The sequence below is a fragment of the Calidris pugnax genome, unplaced genomic scaffold (genome assembly GCF_001431845.1).
Source record: "Calidris pugnax isolate Ruff unplaced genomic scaffold, ASM143184v1 scaffold44, whole genome shotgun sequence".
Taxonomy (NCBI): domain Eukaryota; kingdom Metazoa; phylum Chordata; class Aves; order Charadriiformes; family Scolopacidae; genus Calidris; species Calidris pugnax.
Genome location: NW_015094506.1, coordinates 43100168 through 43122317, shown reverse-complemented (window position 1 = coordinate 43122317; position 22150 = coordinate 43100168). Strand labels below are relative to the sequence as shown.

The 22150-nt window shown below is 41.6% G+C and overlaps 1 protein-coding gene across 1 annotated transcript in view; it reads left to right on the top strand.

Annotated features, from left to right (window-relative positions):
- The window catches only part of ABCD2 (ATP binding cassette subfamily D member 2), a 47353-nt gene that overhangs the window by 14807 nt on the left and 10396 nt on the right, over positions 1–22150 (top strand). The window contains exon 7 of the mRNA XM_014963971.1: positions 16761–16906. Within this exon, the coding sequence (XP_014819457.1) occupies positions 16761–16906 (146 nt within the window). The remainder of the gene's footprint in view (positions 1–16760; positions 16907–22150) is intronic.

Here is a 22150-nt window from a genome sequence, read left to right as displayed (position 1 = left end):
TTTGCTGCAGGTGCAGGTAACAAAGAACATTTATCTATAATTTTTCCAATATATGTATAATTTATTGCTAGCCATTGTCATTTTTCTGAGCCACTTGAGAGTTTTAATTCAGGAATTTGGAGCAAAATGCTTTGATAAATGTTTTCAAAACAGTATTTCAGAATTCCCATTGTGTGGGACATTCGTAATATTCTTAGGCAGAACAAAAGCTATTCTGGATTTTTTTCTTGCAGAAAATCTTGAGTTTCAGCCACTTCTGTCCTCTGTGTGATCCCAGCCGCTTCTCAAATCAGCATCGGAGGCCGGCTTGCCTACAGCCCTTCCCCTTTACTTTTGTCCCCTTTATTCTGTGAAGGCAAACAGACTCACAGGGCGTTCAGGCAGATCTGCCAAGGTGCTGGTTGAGGGGTTTCAATCACATCTGATGGGGTTTTGTTTCCATAAACATGGTCCTTTGTTAGCTGTTTCCCCTAAGTTTGCAGTGTTGGGGGAGTTTGTCCAGCAGACCTCTTCTTTGGAACATTTCAACTTTCAGTCAGAAACTGATACTCAACCAGCATCTTTGCAGCCCTCTGTGACCAAAGCTGTGTAGGGATTGGCATATCATCTTTGCAGTGTAACTTGAAGGTATCATCATATGCAGTCCATCCTGATAGCATCCCTCAGGAGAAAGGGTGCTGCCATGATGTCTTCAGGACATCTAAGTGATGTTGCCATGCCTCAGTTCTATGGGAGCTCTGCACTCCCGGAGGATTTTTTTTAGGGAGAACAGAAGTATTCCTTTCCCAAGGGACAGAGCGGTGTCTGCGTAAATGGGGTGACAGTAAGTGACACAAAGGGCTCTTCTGCAAAAGTGCTACACCTTGATAGTGGTTGGATTTTGAAGTCTACTTTGGGGGGCAGTTCAGCTCCGTATGGCTCTGTATGGCTTCTGTAGACTTAGAAGTGTGGGCTGTCACTTGGAAGTGTCTTGTATTTGGAAAGGGGCTGTGAGACTGAGTCTTGCAGGTATTTGTGGATGAATGTGGCTGAAGGGGTTGGTTTAGGGCAGCAAGCAAGCAGATTTGTTTGTTAGGATGTCCTTGAGGATCCTGAGTTGCTTTTTTGCCCAATGTATTTATTTGCTGGGTTTACAGAGTCTTAGATGACTATCTGAGAGACAAACAATGACTGAAAGGACATTCAGTTTTAAGTTGAAGTTTGTATGTTTCTGGACCAGATTTGCAACAGATCTGCTGGATTATTAGGGCTTTCACATGGATTGCCTTATGTGGTCCAGGCATTTTTTTTTCTGCCTATATTCCACTTCTGAGTGTTTTAGCAGTTCATTTGTTTATGGCCTAAACAAATTACACATTCAGATTGGGTTTTTTGTCTGTCCCTGGATCTAGAATATATTTAGAATTTCTGTAGTGGTTTGTAAATTGTTCTGAAGCCCTCAAATCAAAGGAGCTTGTTTTGGAAGGTCCTGCGGGTGCAACCATTTTGCTTATTAACTCTGTGTAAATCGCTGCTTGGTTCGGATTACCTTCTGTTTGTTTATATTTTTTTTAGACATAATTCTAAAATTGCTGACTGGAAAAGATAGTGCTCTGCCTACATTTTGTCATGTATATGTTTCAGCATAACTTTAGGGAAAATTTATGTTCTGGACTGAGAGGATTTGGGAGGTGGTAGGACAGTATCACCTGGATTCAGACTGCCTCAGTCTTTCGTTTGATGGGTAGGTGAAACCTGTGGTACAGCAGAAGGCTCTTGAATTGGTGGATGTCTGTCAGAGCAGTGAATTAGAATGACATCATTGTGTTTCAGTGAATATATTGTGTCTGTGGTCTAAGAACATGGGAGATGGCTCTCCTGGAGTGGACACAGTTACCATTGAGCCTGGTAAGATTACTCCTGCATCTGTGTGGCTGCATTTAATTCTGCATCAGCCGTCTTTGATGGGCTGATGCCCATCATATAGGAAATATAGGAACCTCATCTGCACACAGTGAATGATGGAGAATACATTGACTAGTAAGTAAGAAAATACTCCACAGTAAATAGAAACTAACTGAAAAGATTATTTTTTTCATCTCTGTAATGTTCCAGCATAGTATTCCAGAAATGCGTGGGAAATCATGTGTCTTTGCCAAGTTCAAAAGCTACATACAAAAGTATGATTTATAAAAAAGTGAATTATCTCATTGTATACTCCAAATTTCATCAGCACTGCAAACACTTTGTAGTTAGCTTTACTTAGCAACATCTAGACTTTAAAAAGAGCCTTAAGAGTGTCTATCTTTTTTTCTTTTTAGATTAGCATGTTTAGCATCATTATACTGCCTTTTTTAGATTTTACCTCTGTGAATCATTGTGAAATATTTTGTTTTCTCTCCCCTTATATAGGGTCAGGTCATGCAGAGTTTGTCCTTAATCAGTGGCAGTTCTGGTGGATGCTGATGGGACAAGCTGCTCTTTTGGGGGAGAGGGAGAGAGAAGCCCAGGGGTTTCTGTGAGTGTGGCTCTGCTGCTGTCCGTGACAGGCCTGTAAAGGAGGAGGGTGGGGAGAAGAGAGGGAGGCTTTAAGCAGTCCAGCATCATACTAGTGCCAGCAGCAGCTTGTTTTTGAGGATGGATCAGTGCGAGGAGCTGGTCACAGCTCAACAAGTTGTCACATCTCACTGGAGCCTCAGTAACTAGCAGGGTGTGTGCTCTTACCCCTTGTACTTCTCTGTCCCTCTTTTGCAAAGTAAAATTCATTAACCACCTCTTTGCATTCCTCTTTTAATTAACTGGTAAAGAAGGTAGCACGAATGAAAGAATAAAAACTTGTGCTTTACTTGGTAAGGAATCATGATTTGAATCAGAATTCAGAAACATCATTTTAAATAGTAAATAATTAACAAAAATATGGAGTGAGTAGCATGAGTACTGATGCTAAAGATAGGACCACAATAGCACTTAAGGAATTTAAGAAGCAGTCAATACTTTCATAGTGTATCAGCAATGTATCTGAAGATAGCCTGATTGCTCCAGGCTGTGCCCTGTTCCTACTCTGTCTTAAATATGGGAGGAGACTCTGTCTCTGGAATTCATGAGCTGTAGCATACAATTCCTCCTAACATTTACTGCAGCTCTTCTTGCTCTTTAAATAAAGTCTCAGCTTTTTCAGTTGTAAGGAAACACAGATTCTGCATATTGTCTCTCATTTCCTTGGTTCTCTGTCATTTGACAGAAACGCCAGCAGAATTGCACACCTACATACTTGCAGGTTACCTTGACAACACCACAGGAATGTTCCTCGGTGTCTCTGCATTGTAAGGCTGCAGTAAAGCTGTAATCACCACTGGGTTATTGATATGAATTATTAATAATTTTCTGCCAGCTGTGTCTTACTGTCTTATTACCATGGAGGAATGTCTCGTGCAGTCTCTGTTGGTTCCGTAACCTTCTATCATGATTCTCAAGTCTTCCTAGCATAGCACATACCTAAAACATCCATCAGCATTTTCTCTGTCTTTTTTGAGGACTGATTCGCATTCACAGAGTTTGGAGCCATTTTTAATGCACTGCACTTCTTTCTTCTGGTCCATTGTTACTGTTTTTTCTCTCCAGTTTGCTTCTACTGCAATTTGGGTATTTTTGTGAGAGCGGCATGTTTCTCTGTAATTCTGTATGCTGTTCTAGTAGAAGACTAACCCTGACCACTTCCTCAGCAGTCACAGTGATGGTCTAATTCTGTGTTCTCTCTCTCTTTCTATTGCTCATTCAAGTAGATCTCTACTATTTATTTTTTTTCTTCAACACCAGGCTTGTCAGATGCTAAAATGGAGGCAACCAAAGATGCAGTAGTATAAAATTTCATTTGTTCTTCATAATTTACAATTTCTATTCCTATATCTTGCTGTCTTATTAATATTAGGACAGTAACAGTTTAAAGGTTTATCTGGCCCTCCTGAGCATTTATTTTTGCATGTGTCTGCTCCCTTTCTGGTATTTTAGCTGGGGTTTCTTTACAAGTCTTTTTCTGTCTGGTGTTTTTCCTTCTGTATTCTAAAAATATCCTTGGCTACTAAACAAAACTGCATCAGCTCTGAAGATACATTTCCTCTCCTTAGCTCTATTGAGTAATCCAAATGTCTGATGTGCTTTGCCTCAAGTAGTCCAAGGATATTCATCATGTGGATGAAACCAAGCAAGAATATTTCAGCTCTAAATGATATAAATAATAAAACGATAAAATGAAAGTAAGTTTTACATTATAAGCACATGGCACTTTGAAGATTTAGCGTGATTCAAATGTTATCTTAAGCATTGAGGTACTTAGTAGTGGCTATTGTCATTAAAATGTAGTTGTTTCCCAAGCCAATTCTTGATTACCTAAACAATTTAATCCTCCAAAATTGTTGTGTTCACTTCTAGATACTTTCATATATAATATAGGGTATGTGCATGTGTAGTGTGTGTATATATATATGTTTCTTCTGTATTAGACTACTTTCTCATTAGCATGTGGTCTGTTACAGAAGTAGCCCAAGTTAAGTGCTGTGTGAATATGCCTATGAGAGTTCTGTTGCCTCATCTCACTTAGATTGGCTCAGATGTCTCTCTGCTGTTTTATTCTGCACATCCTAATTTCTTGTCAGCTCATCCTGCTCTGTCTTTAACTGTGATCCCTTTAGTAGGGTCAGCTGGAGTTAAACTCTACTCTGACTACACATGCCAACACCGCAGTGCCGATTGTCATTGCCCTTCAGCATTTTGCTGATAGTACACCACCACATTGACTTGTTCCTTCAGTGCTTTGCCATCAGCTCATGTCATGCTATATAGATATCTACTCCCCTGCACACTGCATCTATTTGTCATACTGTTATCAAGTTCATGGCACTCCTTTTAAACATGCTTATTTCCAAAGTTCACCACTTATCTGAGAGATGAGAAAAAAGCCTGTGGTAGATAGCGTTAACGTGAAACACAAGATACTTCAGTTATGGTACTATTTTGATATCGGGTTGCTTTAACAAACTGGCTGCTACTTTGTGTCTTTTTGTTCTTTTTTTATAAGAATTAATTCTATGATTCTATGAATCAATTCAAGACAGGTTAACTGAGTATTCTACTGTTCAGTAAAAAGTGTGGCTTTGCATCTGAGAGGACTATTAGGCTATCCCCTTGGCCATCTTTTCCCATTTCATCTTACTGGGACTCATACAGAAATGCTGGCACTTCTCCTTCCTGATTGGAAGGAAGTCCTGTCTTGTCTCACCTAGAACAGAGAGGTTCTTTTTGTGCTGCCCTGTAGATCAACTGAAGGCTTGCAAGCCAAGATCACTGGGAGACCTCTTGGTTTCCACTGAAAGCTCACGCACAGCTGTAAAGTTTGAAAGTTTTTAATTATGTCTGTGTGCTGACTGATGACACATATTGACAGTACCTGTTGGTAGCACATTGTGAACAAGATTTACCTACGCTAATAGTCAGAGGTGGAAAATGGCTTTATGGATTAGCTGCTACTCCCTCTCAAGCCATGCAAGGTGCCTTCCTTACTGGCCAGACACAAGAGTCAGCTAATTAAAGCGCAGCTTACAAGTATTTTCTGTTATTAGGCAAAGAGTTGCAGAAATCCCAGTGTGAAGGCTTTAGTCAGCTTGCTGCATTGGGGTTTAGTTTTGATTTGAAATATATTTACATAAATCCAACACTGGTTTTAAAGGCTGCAGTTGAACTGATGTTTGTGAAGGACTTCAGCACGCTCTAAGGTTTTGGTCCCCTCAGACTGGGGGCCTCCCTGGAACAAGGTGTGGCTATGGGAGATACAAAAAGGACTAAATATAGGTGAGGAGTTGGGTTGATACATCTCAACTTTTACTCCATATAGAGACTAGTGCATGTAATAGTGGGCATTTGTCTGAAGCACAGAAGCCAGTACCATGCTTGATACAAATTAAGTCCCTTGTTGACAAGTTTGAATCTACAGGGAAATCCAGGCTTGATTTGATACAGAGATTTCAGTATTGTCTGTTATCTACTGGTGGTCTTTTCAGTTGAAGCAGCTTCTGTTATTACCTTCTTCTGTATAGATGGATGGAAAGACTTCATTCTCCAGACTCATGGAGATGGCTCACTTAAAGCACACTTAACTTCGTGCAAGCCAAGTCCCTTTTATTTGTGATCCATAAAAGAACTTGAACATTCAGAGGATTAAGATCCATTCATTAACTCATTGCATTCTTACCTTGACATGTACACAGAGGTATTAAGTCCTGCCAGGTGCGTGGCTGATAAATACCATGATATGTATGCAACTAAAAGATGAAATCCATTCTCACAATCAAAGCAGTATCCATCCTATTTTGAATATTGCTTCCATACTAAGCACATAAATCTTATTTTGGCTCCTGCACAAAGGTTGGTGTCACTAATGTGGAGAACTTCCTCCGTTTTCATTATTTTGAGATGACTTCCTCAATGTTACAGAAGAGCTAAGTTTTTGTTTGAGAGTGCCCAGTTGCATGAATATTTCTACTAGGATCTCTGGCAATCAGTTGCTCTGTGTGTCATAACGTATTTTGGACACCATGTTCTTGCCAGCATGAGCTTGCAATGTTTCCACCCTCTGCTTGCTTCTTTTAATAGGACTTTAAATACCGAAAGTCTTCATTCACTACCGATAATTACGTGTTGTGTGTACCACCTTTCCAGGCATCCATGTATGTGCCAGACTGTTTATGGAGCTTTATTTAAAAGCTGGCAAAATCAGGCTTTGAAATTTTTTAAAGTATATTGTCAGATGAAGCTTGACAAATATTTTATAAATATGAAGTCACTAAAGGGATTATAAGAACTGAATACATGGCTGGTATTTATAGGATCCATCCAGGAAAGCAACTAACAATCCATTTAATCTATGCCAGGTTCATTTTGCTCAGACACACAGCTCGCTTACCTTTAAATTGTAGTTTTGATAGCAGTGCCAGTGAACAAATTTGCCTACAGGTTAACTGAGGTTGCTGTGTAACTTAGCAGTGGTATGGACAAACTTGCATGTCGGGGAGTAATCTGGTTGTTGCATTTACATGACCTAGTTTCTGCAAAGAAGTGCCATTACTGTGTCCAGTTTGAGCAGTCACCTCCAACTTAATGCCCTGTATTGCAGCTGTGCAACAAGGGAGCATTGACAGATGAACAGAATGGCAAATGTTTATTATTTTAATAGTATTTTATGTCAGATGTCATGCTTCAAATGCCTTGTGCATATTGAATCATGAGAAGCAACTTGGCTGTGTAACACTGGGAAGAATAAACTACAAATCCTGCTTGACAAAAAGCTTGATATGAAAAGACTGAAAGGATGCTGGCTTTTGTGAGGGGAGGACAACTGAAAGCTCTAATAACAACTGTATCATCTTCCCTGGGAAGAAGTCTTTTCTTCTCCTTCTTACTACAGTTTTCAATCATAAACTCTCATTCAGTGTCCTATGCTTTTAAATACCCAGATAGTAGACATAGCCAACACCTCCCTCTTGAGGAGAAGGTGGTAGACCTTCCCATGCACTCTAGTTCTACCTTCTGCCTACCCCTGTGTCCTGGGCTCCACAACTGTGTCCCAGTTCCTACGTAAACTGGACCTTCAGCCCTCTCCAGCCTCTCCATGGTCTGCTTGCTCAGACACATTTCTTAGGGTCTAGTCCTGTGTTTGCCCGCCTGCAGGCTGAGGATCTCACCTTCTATCCCTCTTCCAACTCACTGTGGTTTCCAAGGTAAATATAAGTTTTGTTCAGTGCTTGATTCTCTTCTGCATTTCTTGGAGACAACGCAGTATTCACTAGTAACTACCCACCTTCCAGAGAGACTTCTAGCTATTTTTGTATACAAGTGTTCAACCCCCACCCTCACACTTGATACAAATAAGGACCCTTGTTGACAAGTTTGAATCCTTGTGCCCCAATGAAAGTGTGTGTTGTTGATCTCAGTAAGAAAGGTATTTGAACTCTGTAATGCATTAATTAAAATTCCTTTTATTAGAGATAAGGAATAAGCTGATAGCATAGATAATCACAAAATCACAGAATGGTTGATGTTGGAAAGGACCTCTGGACATCGTCTGGTCCAACCCCTGTGCTCAAAGCAGGGCCACCTAGAGCTGTTTGCCCAGGACCATGTCCAGACAGCTTTTTAATATCTCCAAGGATGGAGACTCTACAACCTCTCTGGGCAACTTCTTCCAGTGCTTGATCACCCTCACAGTGAAAAATTGTTTCCTGATGCTCAGATGGCATCTTCTGTGTTTTGGTTTGTGCCTGTTGGCTCTGGTCCTGTCACTGGGCTCCACCTTCTTTACACCCTCCCTTCAGGTATTTATGTAGATTGATGAAATTCCCCTGGGCCTTCTCTTCTCCATGCTGAACAGTCCCATCTCTCTCTGCCTTTCCTCACTGGAGAGATGCTCCAGTCTTTGTGGCACTTATATCCCATCAGATGTTAGGAACCCGACGTTGCAAAGAATCAGATGGACCTTTAGTCACAGCATGTCATGCTGATCCCACCCGTGCTACAGTTCGTTGGCATTATGGTCTTTAGCACCCTGATAGGATTTTCTTAGAAGTAAACAATTCCATTTATCTTTTCTACTGTCAAGCAAAAGGATGTTAGCATGAGAACATGCTGCTTCACTTCAAGATAAAGACAAGGACACGCAGGTGGCATAATTGCCAATGCCAAGTGGGAGCTGCCTGTAGGCTCCTCTGTTATGATTAGCCAGCACAGTTAATCTTGCAGCCAAGTGATAAGTGCAGCACAGCACAGGCCTGAAGGCCAACTTGTATGTGCAGCACAGGCCAAGGCAGTGCAGCAAAGTATAGCACAGGCCCGTGCCCACTCAGGTCAACCGTTACGTGGATCACTAACTACTGCACAGTAGTCTTCCAGTTCAGAGCAGTGCAGCTGTTCATCCTGTGTCCTAGGACAAACACCTAAGACACATGAGACCTACTGGAGATACCAGTTCACTAGAGGACTCCACTGACTACCAAGAGACCCTTGGGTGACTAACTCAGACTTGAATGAGTAACTTTTAGGCAAGAAGAGGCTCTTCTGCAAATAATGCTTAGTAGTCCCCACAACACTGGATTTTCAGTTCTTTGTTTTTGAGTCATCAATTGTGTCATGGTCTCATGGTAGCATGTAGCAGGAGGGTTTCTTTCTGCAGTTCAGCACCATGTGCACTAGCCTAGCTTAGATGGGAGCATGTCTTTCCCAAGAGGAAAGGCTTTTCCAGACTTGTTTATCTGCCTAGCATTTGGCATTAATTATACCCTATCAATTTCAGTTTCTGCTGGAGACTGCTACAGCTCCCTTGTGGCCACTTCAGGTACCTATAGAGCTTATAAAATGGTTGTAATGATGTTCCATGTATCCTTGTACATGGTGCATCTCTGTATTCTGCGCTGTCATGTTCTGTTCCATGTAATGCAGAGTGTTTCAAAGAGGATTAGAGAGTGAAGTTGGTGCAGTGTGTGACTTCCCACGTGTTGGCAGGGTGTCTCACTGGTTACATGCTATTGCTCTAGTATTACTTGCATATTCATATCCCAGTGCATGCAAAAAATGTTGCCATGGACAACTAAGCATTGTAGAAGCCCAGAGCAAAAGCAGCTTCTGCTCTAGAGGCTTCACTGCTTATACTTCCTCTTCTCTCTAAAGTAAGGTGTCACTTCTCATCTGCAAAACCGTGCATAATTTGGGATCCTCCTAAAAGAGGGAAGTTGCCTTGCTCACTTGTGTTACATTGCAGTGATAAAAATCAGAAACACCTCTTAGGCTGTGGTATGCCTGGTGGGACTGGCAGGCTAGGTTCTTGTTTTTGTCTTGTTTTTCTTGGTTTTGGTCTTGGTTTTTTTCTTCAATTAATTGATCTTCATGATCATACCTTTAAATAATCCTTCTATCATCAGGACTGCCAGAGGTATGAAAAGACTGAGCCTGCAAAAATTAGATGTTTAGGAAAAGGAGAGTGTTTTTCCTTCATTTGTCTGGCTGGTTTGATTCATTGCAGGAGTTATAATTATTTCAGATTGCATTAGCTGCTCATATTTTGTAGAAATTGTCTGGGCTTTGTTTTTAATTATACATGTGTTCTTGTGCTCTTTCTGTTGTCTCTGCCTATCACAGGATACAAATAGACTGAACTGGATAGTTTTGTGAATTGTTCACCTTAAACTTTTATGCCAGCTGACCAGTTCCAGTTATATTGTAAGTGATCTTGGTTATGGTGGTTAAGTAAATCAGGAGATGAGGTGATACTTGACCATAAATAGTGCTTTAAATTAAAGGCTTCTTTTAACCTTCTGGTTATTTTTCCTCCCAGATTATTTTCTTAGGGAAATGCGCACAGCTTCTTTGCAAAGAAATCCAGAGTGATTAGTGTGGTTTTGTTTTTTTTTTTTTTTTTTCAGCCTTTGATATTAGATTCTAATTATATGCATTGAGAATTCAGTCTTTCACACTGTGCATTTCATTTCCTGTTAACTATGTTAACGGCTATAAGCAGATTACATTCCACTCTGGTAACTGATCTATCTGAAATATTTAAAGGATGTTCATGGCTAGTTCTGTGTGAGTGGAGAGGAGAGTTCAGTGTAGGGTATTTTAAAGAGAGATCAATTATTTATATCTTTAGAAGGGTTGCTGAAACTTTAGCTGGTCCTAAAATCCCTTAACTAGATACAAAGCAATAAGTTGAGCCTGTTGCTTTTGTATGATTTTGCTAAATATTATTTTATTTTAAAGGAACTTAATTCACATTCATTCAAGGTATTTTTTCTCAAAACTGTAATGGTGGTGCCATCATTAGTTTTCTGCTGTTTATTTTATTAATGTCATCAAAGAGCTATTTATGAATCTAGATCACTCGATGGAGGCTGGCATTTCTTGAGCATCACTGTTGATCAAGCTTTGCTGCTGTTGAAAACCGTGGAGTTTTTACAATTGACCTAAATCAGGAGTATGGCAAGAGCCAGAGTTCTGCTGGGGTGATTCCAGTTGAGATATTACAGCACCTAAAAATTAGGATCTTGGCATCAGCAAGGTGATGGAAAGTTCTAAATGCAGGTGGATTCCCCTGGTAGTTGGGCAGAGATTTATGGCTTTTGGAAAATTATCTAAAATACTTGTGTGGTAGGTAAAGGGAGCCACCTAGAGTTAATCCATAGGAATCTCTAAATATAAATATATGTCTGAACTCCTCCCTCTTATTGAAGTTCAGGTGCCAAACTGAGAGCTAAATGTTAAACCCCTTTATCTATATTAAGCCCTCTCTTCAGAGAGGGAACCTAAATAAGATTAGAAACCCCTTTAATATGTTTTTACAATGCTACCGGAGGATTAGGGTAGTTACTGCATTTTATATTAAAGAGCATTAGGAAAAAAAGGAGTAACATAAATAATATATAGCACAAGGATTGTTACTGAAGTTTCCCTCCTTCCAGTTGAGGACTCTGGTATAGTATATAATTAGGCTCTTTCCAATAACTCTCTCTTCAGACACATGATTCCTGCCTCTTAGCAGCATTTTCCTTGCTTCAATGGGAAGATTAGAAGGTGCCCTCCCTTTGACTCCTCTTTAGCCTGGACTTTAGCCTAGAAAAATGGGAATCTGATGCCCTGCAAGCTGAGAAGAACTTAGCCTGAACCCAGTTCTTGGAAGAGATTTGCTAACTGTTAGCTTGTCATACACCCCCTCATCTTGCATCTTGAGTAACTGTAGTGTTTTGTGCTGGGCTTCAAACTCCTGCTTTCATATTCTGTGCTGTACTGGACCTGCTGTGGAATTAGACAGCATTTGGGCACATCTGGAGACATGAGCTGTGCCCTTAGCTTTCAGGACTGTAGATTCTTCAGTGCAAGCGCTGACTCCTTAAGATCTTCCAAGTTTCCTAGGAAGATCCCTCCATGGCTGGAGCTTGGGCTCCAGTATCATCTTATTGAACAGAGGTCCCTACATTTGGAATACATTTTATTTTAGCTGTCAAAGCAAGCACTCTGGATTGCACTCTGAACCCATCCCCATCTTCTTGGAAAATCCAAGCTGCACTTTATCTGAAATGGCAAATCCCAGCTGTCATGTTCCCCTTTCTCTCTCCTATTTGGGTATATTAGAGAGGCATCTTGTCAGCCAGAGACAGAAACTTACAAGATGGGTCAGTTAGGAGCTTATAGTTGCATTATACATAATTTTCTAGAAGGTAAAGCTTTTCCCACATAACTTTGCATATCTGTAAGAATAATGGTGCAGTAATAACTGCAAACACTTAGCAAATGGCAAGTCTGGTCCTGATTGCTTAGTCCAGTGCATGGGTATGGGTTCCAGAATTACAAGCCACAAGCTCACTTTACCTTCCATGGAGGAAATGTTGATCATAGCCTGTGCCAAGAAAGGTGAGATGAGCTTTAGACATTACTGAAAAGCAGTTCCTTGGGCACCTACATTGGACTTCTGATGCCAGCCTTTCTATTAAAATATATATTTTTTTATTCCTTTCTTATTCTGGGGTGCTTATAATTAAGACTCTAACCATTAGGGTTGCTTTGTAGACTCTCAAAGTGCATGTTTATTTGTTGCTATAATTCTTTAAAATATTATGGATGTCAAAACAGGTTATCAGTTCTGCCAGCACAGTTTATTTTCCGTGGAAGATAAAAACACCTTTCAATATATTTAGGAAGTATTTGTAAACATTTCAAGTGGATAGGGCTTCTTCTGATTTTGGAACAGAAATTTGTTCACATCTAAGCAAGTCATCTTCCTTAACTTGCTACTCAAAAGAGAGACGCCCTCTACTCTTCTAGACATCAGTGAATGAATCAATGTTAGTACTGCCTGGTTACAGTGTGCAGTGTTAATCTACCATCCCTTTGCATTATACTTCCCTCTTTAAGCCTAACAATTCCTACATATAAGTCCTCTTTTTGGAAAGACAAGTGACTGGTAAGTACTCCAGTATGTTTTGTAGGACCTCCCCCTTCTCCCTCCCCAGAGCTAACTGCAATAAGGAGACCATCTCATCAGCAACACTTGCTCTTCGTCCCCATATGATTTCTCTAATATTTTGCCAACATTGTACACAATGTCATGTGTCAATAGGGCACTGGGGAGTTGTCCATATCACGGGCTTCAGACTGCAGCATATCTTGATACCGTCTTTCTCTAAAGCCTGCACTGCAAGGGGGATGCTGTAAGCGTTAGGGGTTATGATTTGTTACACCAGAATGAAGTTACAGCTCTGCAAAGTGCACCAAACAGAAACTGGTGATGCAATAAAACCATCAAACCATAAAAAAAGATTGGTTTATGAGAACTGAAAGTGTCTCTTCCAATAAATGCCTTGAAATTCTAGAAAACCAGGCAAGAATCAGTAAGTTTCCTTAGCTTTCTGGAGGTTTGATATCAAAGCTTTTAAAAAGTATTACTGATCTTAAATCCTGTCTCTCAGAAGCAGCATAGGAATCTTTTTTAAGAGACCAGAGAAAGAAAGAAAACAATTGCAGAGCTATTACCGTCAAAGACATGACCTCCACGTGGCAGAAGAGTTGCTTTTGGAGTCCATAAGAGTGCTTTCTTTGAGACTAAAACCCAGACACTCTGGCTGAAAGGAAAAGCTCCATCAGAAATCAATTAAGTCCAGTTAAACTTGAGTATTACTTCAGGACAAAAAGACTGATTTTGTTGTTTGAACTGCTAAAATTTTAATGAAAACAGTATTTTAACAAGGAGCTTACTGGCAAAGCCAAAATTTCACTGTTGCTGTATCCAGTTACCCATAATACTTACTATTTAATGTCTGGCTATCACGCACATGTAACCTCAATTATAATAACATCTGATGTTTAACAGGTTTTAGTGTGTTTGACTTTGGGGCACCCATGGTATGTAAGGAGGTTATTGTTTTCAAGTTATGGGTAGAAAAATCTGGTTTAGTATGAGATTATGAGAGTATGAGTTAGATGAGATCTCATCTAACTTTAGCACTGTAGAAGTCAGATAACTAAGTTAGTTGTCTGGTCTCTCTCCCCTATTGAGGGAGAAGACACCCCCAGGAGGCAATCCATCCCCACCCTAAAATACATGGGATGAACCAGCCACAGAGGTACCTCTCTTTGTTGTCAAGAGTTGGAGCCCCAAACGAGACATCTCATGCCAATTAAGATGAAGTGTCCCCTCAGGGGCATGAGTGGCTCTATGTAGGACTGGGGGGTGGGTGCTCTCCTACCTCACAGGACAGGCCCATAACCATAAGCCATTCTTCCTCTCTGCTAGTTAGTCAGTAATTGACAGGGTTTGCTATTCCACTGCAGGCTGGGCTTTTCTTTAATTTTTACGAACTAGGTGGGGAGAGGCATGCTTGGTAGTACTGGTGTGTTTAGATGGGAGGCCACAAGAAAATCCAGTTGTACCAGGAAGCGGTGCTGGTGACTCAGTAAACGGCACGGCTACAAGTGTCCTGGCGCGCTGCTTTCCCGGTTGTGCTGTAGGTTAAATCTCAGAGCTGCTGGTCATTACAGGATCATACCTCACAAGAGCAAAGCATTAAAGCCCAGACAAATTATATGATAGGTAACTCTGTCCTCCTTGCCCTTACTTGCACCTTCATCTAAGTTATGCTGCCTTATGCACAACCTGGTCTGAACTTCTGAGCCCAGGTGGAGCTGCTGTCTTCTGTCCCAGAGATGGCAGCAGAATGGAGCAAGTGAAGTGAGTTCTACGTATGCAGGAAATGAAGCCCTTTGGGATTTTAGTTGGAGAGCAGCATGGAAATGTAACAGATCATTATTTCATGAAGTTACATAATTTTTAGAGTTGAGATTTTGCAATAACCCCATTAATGTAAATGGTTCACTGCACTTGACGCTAGCGTTCCTGCAGCAGCCCAGAGCAGCACTCTTCCCACAGTAAGCACAAAGCAGAACAATAAGCAAAGAGGAGCAGCAACACTTGTGTTTGACTTGCAGTTCTGGTTTTGCTTCATCCGGGTGGCTGCCCACAGCAGGGAGAATACCAAATATTTGTGAGCAGTTCAGATCCCCTGCCCTTCCCAGCCTCACCCAGCTGGTGGTGAAAGTAGTTTAACTATGGGTGGGTACAGACAGTTGACCATGGATATCTGCAGCACCAAAACCAGTGCAGCTGATGCCAACTTGAATGTGACTTTCAGTTCACGTTGCAGCTTTAGCTCTGTAATTCTACATCTGTTGCATTCTGAATCCTTTCAAATTACTCCTTGGTGTCAATTTTAGGGACTCTCAGAATAACAATGGGTAGATCCACCCCTTCTGCAGAGACACAGCCAAGGGAAGGGAAGAAATTTTCTAAGGTATTACACATCTCTGTCAGGGAAAGCCTCAAATGCATGGCTGAGACCTTCTCACCATGCAGGTCCAGAGCTCTTCAGGGAAGAAAACTGACCCCTCGTCAACACCCTGTGAAGTTGTTGGAAGCAGTTCACGTGGCAAGAGCGAGCTGCCTGGAAGCCTCCTCAGTGCTGGCCCAATTTTAACTGCTCCTCTCTGTCATCATCCCCTGGCACCACAGCTTTAATAAGACTAGTATTGTTTTGGCAGATGAACCCAGAGGGAGTTAGTGTAACTCTTGGCACAGAAGGCAGGACAGAGGCTGGAGCCTGACTGTTCTTTGGCTCTGGCCTTCCCTTCCAAACTCCAGATCTCACAGATCATTCCCGGGGTGTTTCCAGCTTCCAAGGGCTATCAGCAGTGTCTGTGGGGCAGGATGGATATTTGTCCTCTGCAAGAAATTCTTAGAACAAGAGCAACAAAAGAGATGGTCAAATAGGTGTGTCTTAGGTTGCCTTTGCTATCCCGGCCTGAATGGCCTGGTATCTTTCAGAGAGCTGTGAAACTGTTATTTGAGCTGACTTTGTTCAGAGACTAGGAAGATTTTGGGGGCCTGTGCTATAGAAGAGGCTGGGCAAAGGTAATGACATTGTGGAAACTGTCCATAGCCAATCCAGAGACATAGCCGTGATTGATAACTCTGGCTCCAAAGGGGAGACATCTTGTTTTCCTAAGACAGATGGTATTACCTGGTCTCAGAACATGGTGATTCAGAAGCTGCTTCACATACAGATCAGCCTTGTCTTTGGGAAAGGTAGGCTGGTGCTGGGAGGTTTAAGCTGATCAGCTTCTGTAATGTGTGCCTTTTTGCAATTCAGAACTGGTCCACTGGCTTCTAGAGCCAGCTAAGTTATGCCCAGGCCCAGTTCTGCAGTCCAGAGTAGCAGTTTGCAAAGGAGGCTTTCACTGCTCTCCTTCCTGCCTTGGGTGTCTCCTGCTGCACCATGCAAGTCTTTCCCTGTTTGAGCTGCAATGTTTTTGTTACAATTTGCTTTTGACATCTGAGTGTTTAATTCGATTTCTACATCTCTAAGCCTACCAAACCTTGAATACAGTGTAGAGTTTCCCTAATTCCAAGAGAAAGCATTCAGAATGGGCTAGGAAGGTGATGTTTATTCTGCCTGATCTGTCATTTTGTTTTCATGCTAATACTACCCCCTTTTGCTGTGCTGTAATCAGCTGTTATGGAAACAATACATTGTCTCTAGGGTAAGTTTAGAAGAGCATTCGCCCACAACGCACCCACAGATAAATCCAGTTTTAGCAACATGGTGTTTAAAGCATTATACTATGCTCATAGAGCACCAGCAAGATGCGCTCGCTTGGAGCCAGCTCCAGATTACCAGTTTCTCTGTATTGTTTCTCAGGCCCTACATGTCCATTGGAACGCTACGTGATCAAGTCATCTATCCAGACTCAGTGGAGGACATGCATGAGAAAGGCTACCAAGATCAGGATCTGGAGTATATCCTGCATACAGTTCATCTGTACCACATAGTTCAAAGAGAAGGAGGTAAGTAGCGTATTTTTGTAAAAAGCTTTACAAAATCCTTTCCTTGTGTGTGTGTTTTAATGTGACTGACCTTTACTTACTGAACTGGCATAACTGGTTCCAGATGTTTTGTGGTTGTGGGAGCTGCACAATCACATGGTTACTGCTGCTGGTGCTAATGGAGGGAGAAGAGCTAAGTGCTCCTCTGCTCCCCAGTAAATCCACGCCCAAGCTGAACATCCTTGTTCTCTTGTAATGGCCAGTCTTTTCATGGCATTGTGAGATGAGTGACCTTCTTTCATTTTCTTAGAAAATGTGACCTGATTTAAAACCTTGTGATATCACTGACTACATCAACTCAAAAGCGTGTGAATGAAAGGAGAGTCAGGTCTGCTGTCACCTCCCTGGCTTGTGTGATCAGAAGGACTATGGGCCATGGGAAAAAGTGTCTGATACCACAGCACCAGGGTGAACAAGCTAAAAATAACCAAACAACACTGCCTGGCAGTAGAGCGTTGCCATCTACCACTTGCTGTTTAAGTTGCCATGTGTTCACAGTGTTGTTTGTCCTAAGAGTAGGAGACAGTGTAAATACACTGGTATAGCAAATGTCAAGATGCTAAAGGCTTCTCTTTTGTCTAAGAAACTGGAGCATTTAATGGCGCTTTTTTTTTGGCATATCAATAATTTTCATCCTTTTGTTTCCACTGGCCACTAATCTCTAGTTTGAATTTCCTCCCCATCATTATGCTTTTAAAACAGACGTAGGACAAAGTTGGTAACATTTAGAGAGAAGGATGAGGACCTTCAAACCCCTCTAAGGAGCTGATGACAGGAGCGCTAGATGTACCCTGCCTCTCTCTACCAGCTGTCAGTGCTCATTTTTGAGAGAGTACTTGGGGTTCATTACCTTGTAACGTATGTGCTTGGTGTCTCTCAGGATCATTCTGACAATAAAGAGTAGTTCTTCAGCCATTGGGAATCCCAAGGCAATGTCTACATTCCCATTCCTGGATGGCAGTCTGTTGCTCTGTTCAAAAGGCAGAAAGTGTATTTTGTTTTTGAAGTATACATGGACACTTATCTGGTGTCTTTTCTGCACATTTTAGAGTGAAAGTAGTAATCATTTACAACAGCAATTGTATGCCTATAGATTCATAATGTTATGCACATCTAATCTGTGTCACGAGGATTGAAATAGTGGGCAGAGCGCTAAACTCAGTGACCGGAATAATTGCAGAGAAGGCCTCTACTCCCTACATGGACTTTATAACCATTCCTGTTAGTATTCCTGAGTCACTTCACTAAGTGCCCAGATTGCAGACGAACAAGCAGATGTGTTGGAATGGGGAGCTGGAAAAGGAGGAGCAGTTAAATTGTTGGTGGCGAGAAGCCACTGTGGAGTGTGCATTCATTGCATGCTGGTACTTGTAGATGTACTGAACAGCACATGACCCTCAGTGGCCAAAACCAGATCCCCAGCAGTCCCTGAATGCACATCGTTGTGGTTTATAACCGTGCAGCTGGAGCATGGAAGTGATGATGGAGCAGTTACTGTGCCCCATGTAGGAGGTGCTGTTGGCTTGGGTCAGTGTTCCCTATTGCCAGGCTGAAAACCCAGGTTTGGATCTGTCTCACCTCTACTTTCTGTGCCAAAGGACAGTAGTCCCCTTTTACTGCTCACCCCTTTCTTGCTCTTCTGCCTGCCAGACTCTGTGTGTGAGACACACACATCTATAAAAAAGTGCAGAGGACGCCGTTAATGTTCACTGGTGCCCTATTGAAACTGCACTCAGGATAAGGGCACACTGTGCAAAGGTCTGCACAAAAAAAAGTTTTAAAAAAGTGTCTTAGGTACTTTGTGATCTAAAATGACAGAAGTGGGCAAAGCCGGAAAATGAGGAGAGATTACCACATACCAGGAAGTTTTTAGGACCATAATACACTTACTTGTTCCCTTTTCTCCTTGAGTATTTGCAGGAGACAAGTGCCAAGGTAGGAGCAAAGAGGAAATCCGTGACATATGATTTGACACGTTACATGGATTTGATATACTTACATATTTTTTAGAGCTCCCTCAGTCTAGGACAAAGACTCGTATTCTGGTTTTTGAACCAGAAAGCCAGAGAAATACTTCTTGAAAGTGAACAATTGAAATTTCGGTTTATACATAGCTGAATGAGTTTTTTTTTCTTCCAATTTTTATTTTATTCTTTTACTTAAAATCAGATGTTCACACTCAAATGATTTATATTAAAAATTGAACTTTTTTTTCTTTGCAAAGTAACAAAAAACCCCATATAAAGCTTGTAGAACAAGGGATTTGCCCCAAACTTTTTCCTTTTTAAAGACGGCTTTGATCGTTGACAAACACTGGCATTTTCCAGTAGAAAAAAAAATTTGCTGAAAAATTCCTATCAAGTTTCTAATTATATATTATATGCACTTTTTGCAAATGTACTACATCTGAAAAAAAAATTGATGAAACCATTTTTAGTTATTCAGATTTTTGTGGATGTATGCGACATGTCCATGCTATTTTGAACCATTTCCATAAATTGTTCCATAAACTATCCATTCTAAGAGTTGGGCTAAGTATCTGTCCATCATTAAGTTATAAAAATCTAATGTAATTCTTCAATAAGTTTTTCTGTAGATGCTCTTCTCCTTCAGAACCTCACCTCTCTTCTCCTTTAATCTAACCTCTGCAGTATTAAGCCTCTGCAAGACAGCAGGGTCCTTAGGGCATGACCCTGTTGTGCTTTAATTGACCACGAATATCACATGTGTATAATATGATGCTTTGCAGCTTTGTGTTCTGCTCCCTGTGGGCAGTTATGAAAAAGCCAGATGTAGCCAGAAGTGCACAACTCGGACTCAATTTATTTGTCCTAGTGTAACTTTATTGCCTTTAGATTACTTACTTCCACATTGCATCAGTACAAGGGTCACCAGATTCCAAGTGTAAAGTAGCCAACAAGAGCCTGACATTGTTACTGTTGCTTCCAAAGGCAGAAATTCCTCTCTTTTTCTACATAAGGTTTGACCCACTTTGTAGTCAATAGAATGGTTACTAGAATAAGTAGCCCAGTTTGGCACTTAACTTCTGTGTTACCCTTATGAAGCTTTTTTCAGTCGGTAGCAACAGAATACATCAAAGCCAGCAAAATAACATCTCCCTCCCCACTGCCACCATTCCAGGTGTCCCTGAGCCCAGGCCCTAGAAGACCCCAATGCAATGGCTGTTGACTGTAGCCCCCCTTGCTGCTAGGGGCAGAATCTCCTTCCCACAGAGGCCCACACTGATGTTTTTCTCACCTGCTGGATGGTAGAGGGATGCCATTTTGTTATTTACCTTTATATTATCAATAAGGTGCCCCCATCAACAGCTGCAAAGTTGCTAGCTGTTCCAGAGCAGTAATTTCATATGAAATGAGGATGGCAAAGTAGGTTGTATTCAGCATGGGTGGTGAAAAGGCACGTCCAGAAACCACGGGTAATTGCGTGGAGATGTGCAGTGGATATAGATAAAGTGGTTCCTTTTCGATCTGCTTTGAAAATCTGTGTGGTGACAGGGCCTCAGGCTGCCCATAGCCTGTCACATGAGAGGAGCCGTCAGCCCGTGTCACCACACGCTGGAGGCATGGCCGGGCCTGTCAGGTTAGGGCTGGTGACATTACTGAACAAGTTCAACCTGTTTACGGTTTCTCAGCACCCCAGATTATAATTATTCTTCATTATTTTGCACATTTGTCAGATCTTTGGGTCTTGTCCAGGGAACCTTTGTGCTAGGCCACGTATAAACACAGAGACAAGCACATTTCCTCTCCCCGAGATTTTTTCATCAGATGATTTTAGCTCTGGATTTGCGGTTGTTGGTGGTACCCGCAGGAGCTCTGGAGTGCTCTGCTGGCTTTTCCAGTGGCTCTGAAATCCAGAGACACACATCCCTGCGGTGTCACGCTGAGCTGGGCCTCATGCCATCAAAGAGATGGTCTCTTTGTTCCTTCCCCAGCAAAGCTTGTCCTCGCATATTCATCCTGCACAGCACCCGGGCTCCCTTCCATTTTGACAACTGCCTGGGGACACAGGCCGTGCAGGAGGCTTCTGTGTTCAAAATCTCACCAGGGGTGCACACTCTGGCTGTAGTTTGCTGCAGGAGCCTTTCTCCTGTCATGAAGCTCTAACAGTCCAGTCCATGCCTGATGAAGTGCATTGGAGTGTAGACCTGGAAAAGGAATTTTTAAGTGTGTATTTTTTATGGCAGCTGAATGCTCTGTCTAGCAGGATTCACAAGGATGAAGGATATACAGCGCTACAGACCCCACTTTGTTGTTGTTGTTGTTGTCAAATTGAGATTGCTTTTTCCTTCAGAAAATTGAGGTTAAAGGAATGGTAAAAGAAGCCATGCAAGAAAATGAAAGGCTGCTATCGTAAGGCTATCACTAGTTTCTGCTGACGGCCCTATGTATTCCTACTGTTGTTGCTTTGCCCCTGCTCATTACACATGCTCTTTGTCTTACTGGTTGCAAAAGGCATTTCTGTGATAGCCCGTGTTCATCACATCTACATCGTACCATGTGCAATCAAAGGTTACGTGTAAGAAGTGGACAAGGAATTTGGACTCTGAAAGCCAGGATTATGTTTGTACCTACTGAGAGATTTGTGCTGCCTTCATGGACAAGCCATTTCATTTCTTCATTTGTAAAATGGATGTAGCTGTGGGTGACGTAAACCACTGACTTGGCTGATATTTTCAGAACAATAATGACCTTCACTGACCTGTATCATGTCAGCAGGAAGAAAAGAGAAACAAGTAGGTGCATTATTGTTAATGCACAGTAGGGAGTCAGTTTATTGAGTTACAGTACCTAAGTGTTCGGAGGAAATTGTTCAGACATTTGAAAATTATTTTTAAAAGGGATAAAATTAAAATGGATCCTTCTTTATCTGTTGTTTGAGACATTCCAAGTGACAAATAGGAGAGTTGGAGGAAGCTAGGTAGGAGGAGGCAAGGGCCACTTCAAATATTCAGTTAGATTGTAAGTTCAGGTGACCACAGAGATGACCATTGTATCCTGGTAAACAGAGGCTAAATCTTACACCTTTAAGGGAAATAATAGAGTGATTTTGCTGACAAGGTGGTGCTGCTTCTTGAACTTCATTCCCTTTTTGACTTTTAAGAAGTCTTTATAAACCAGTTCATCTGGAATAAACTGTATGAAGGCAGGCACTGCTTCCCCACGCATGTGAGCAAACCCACCC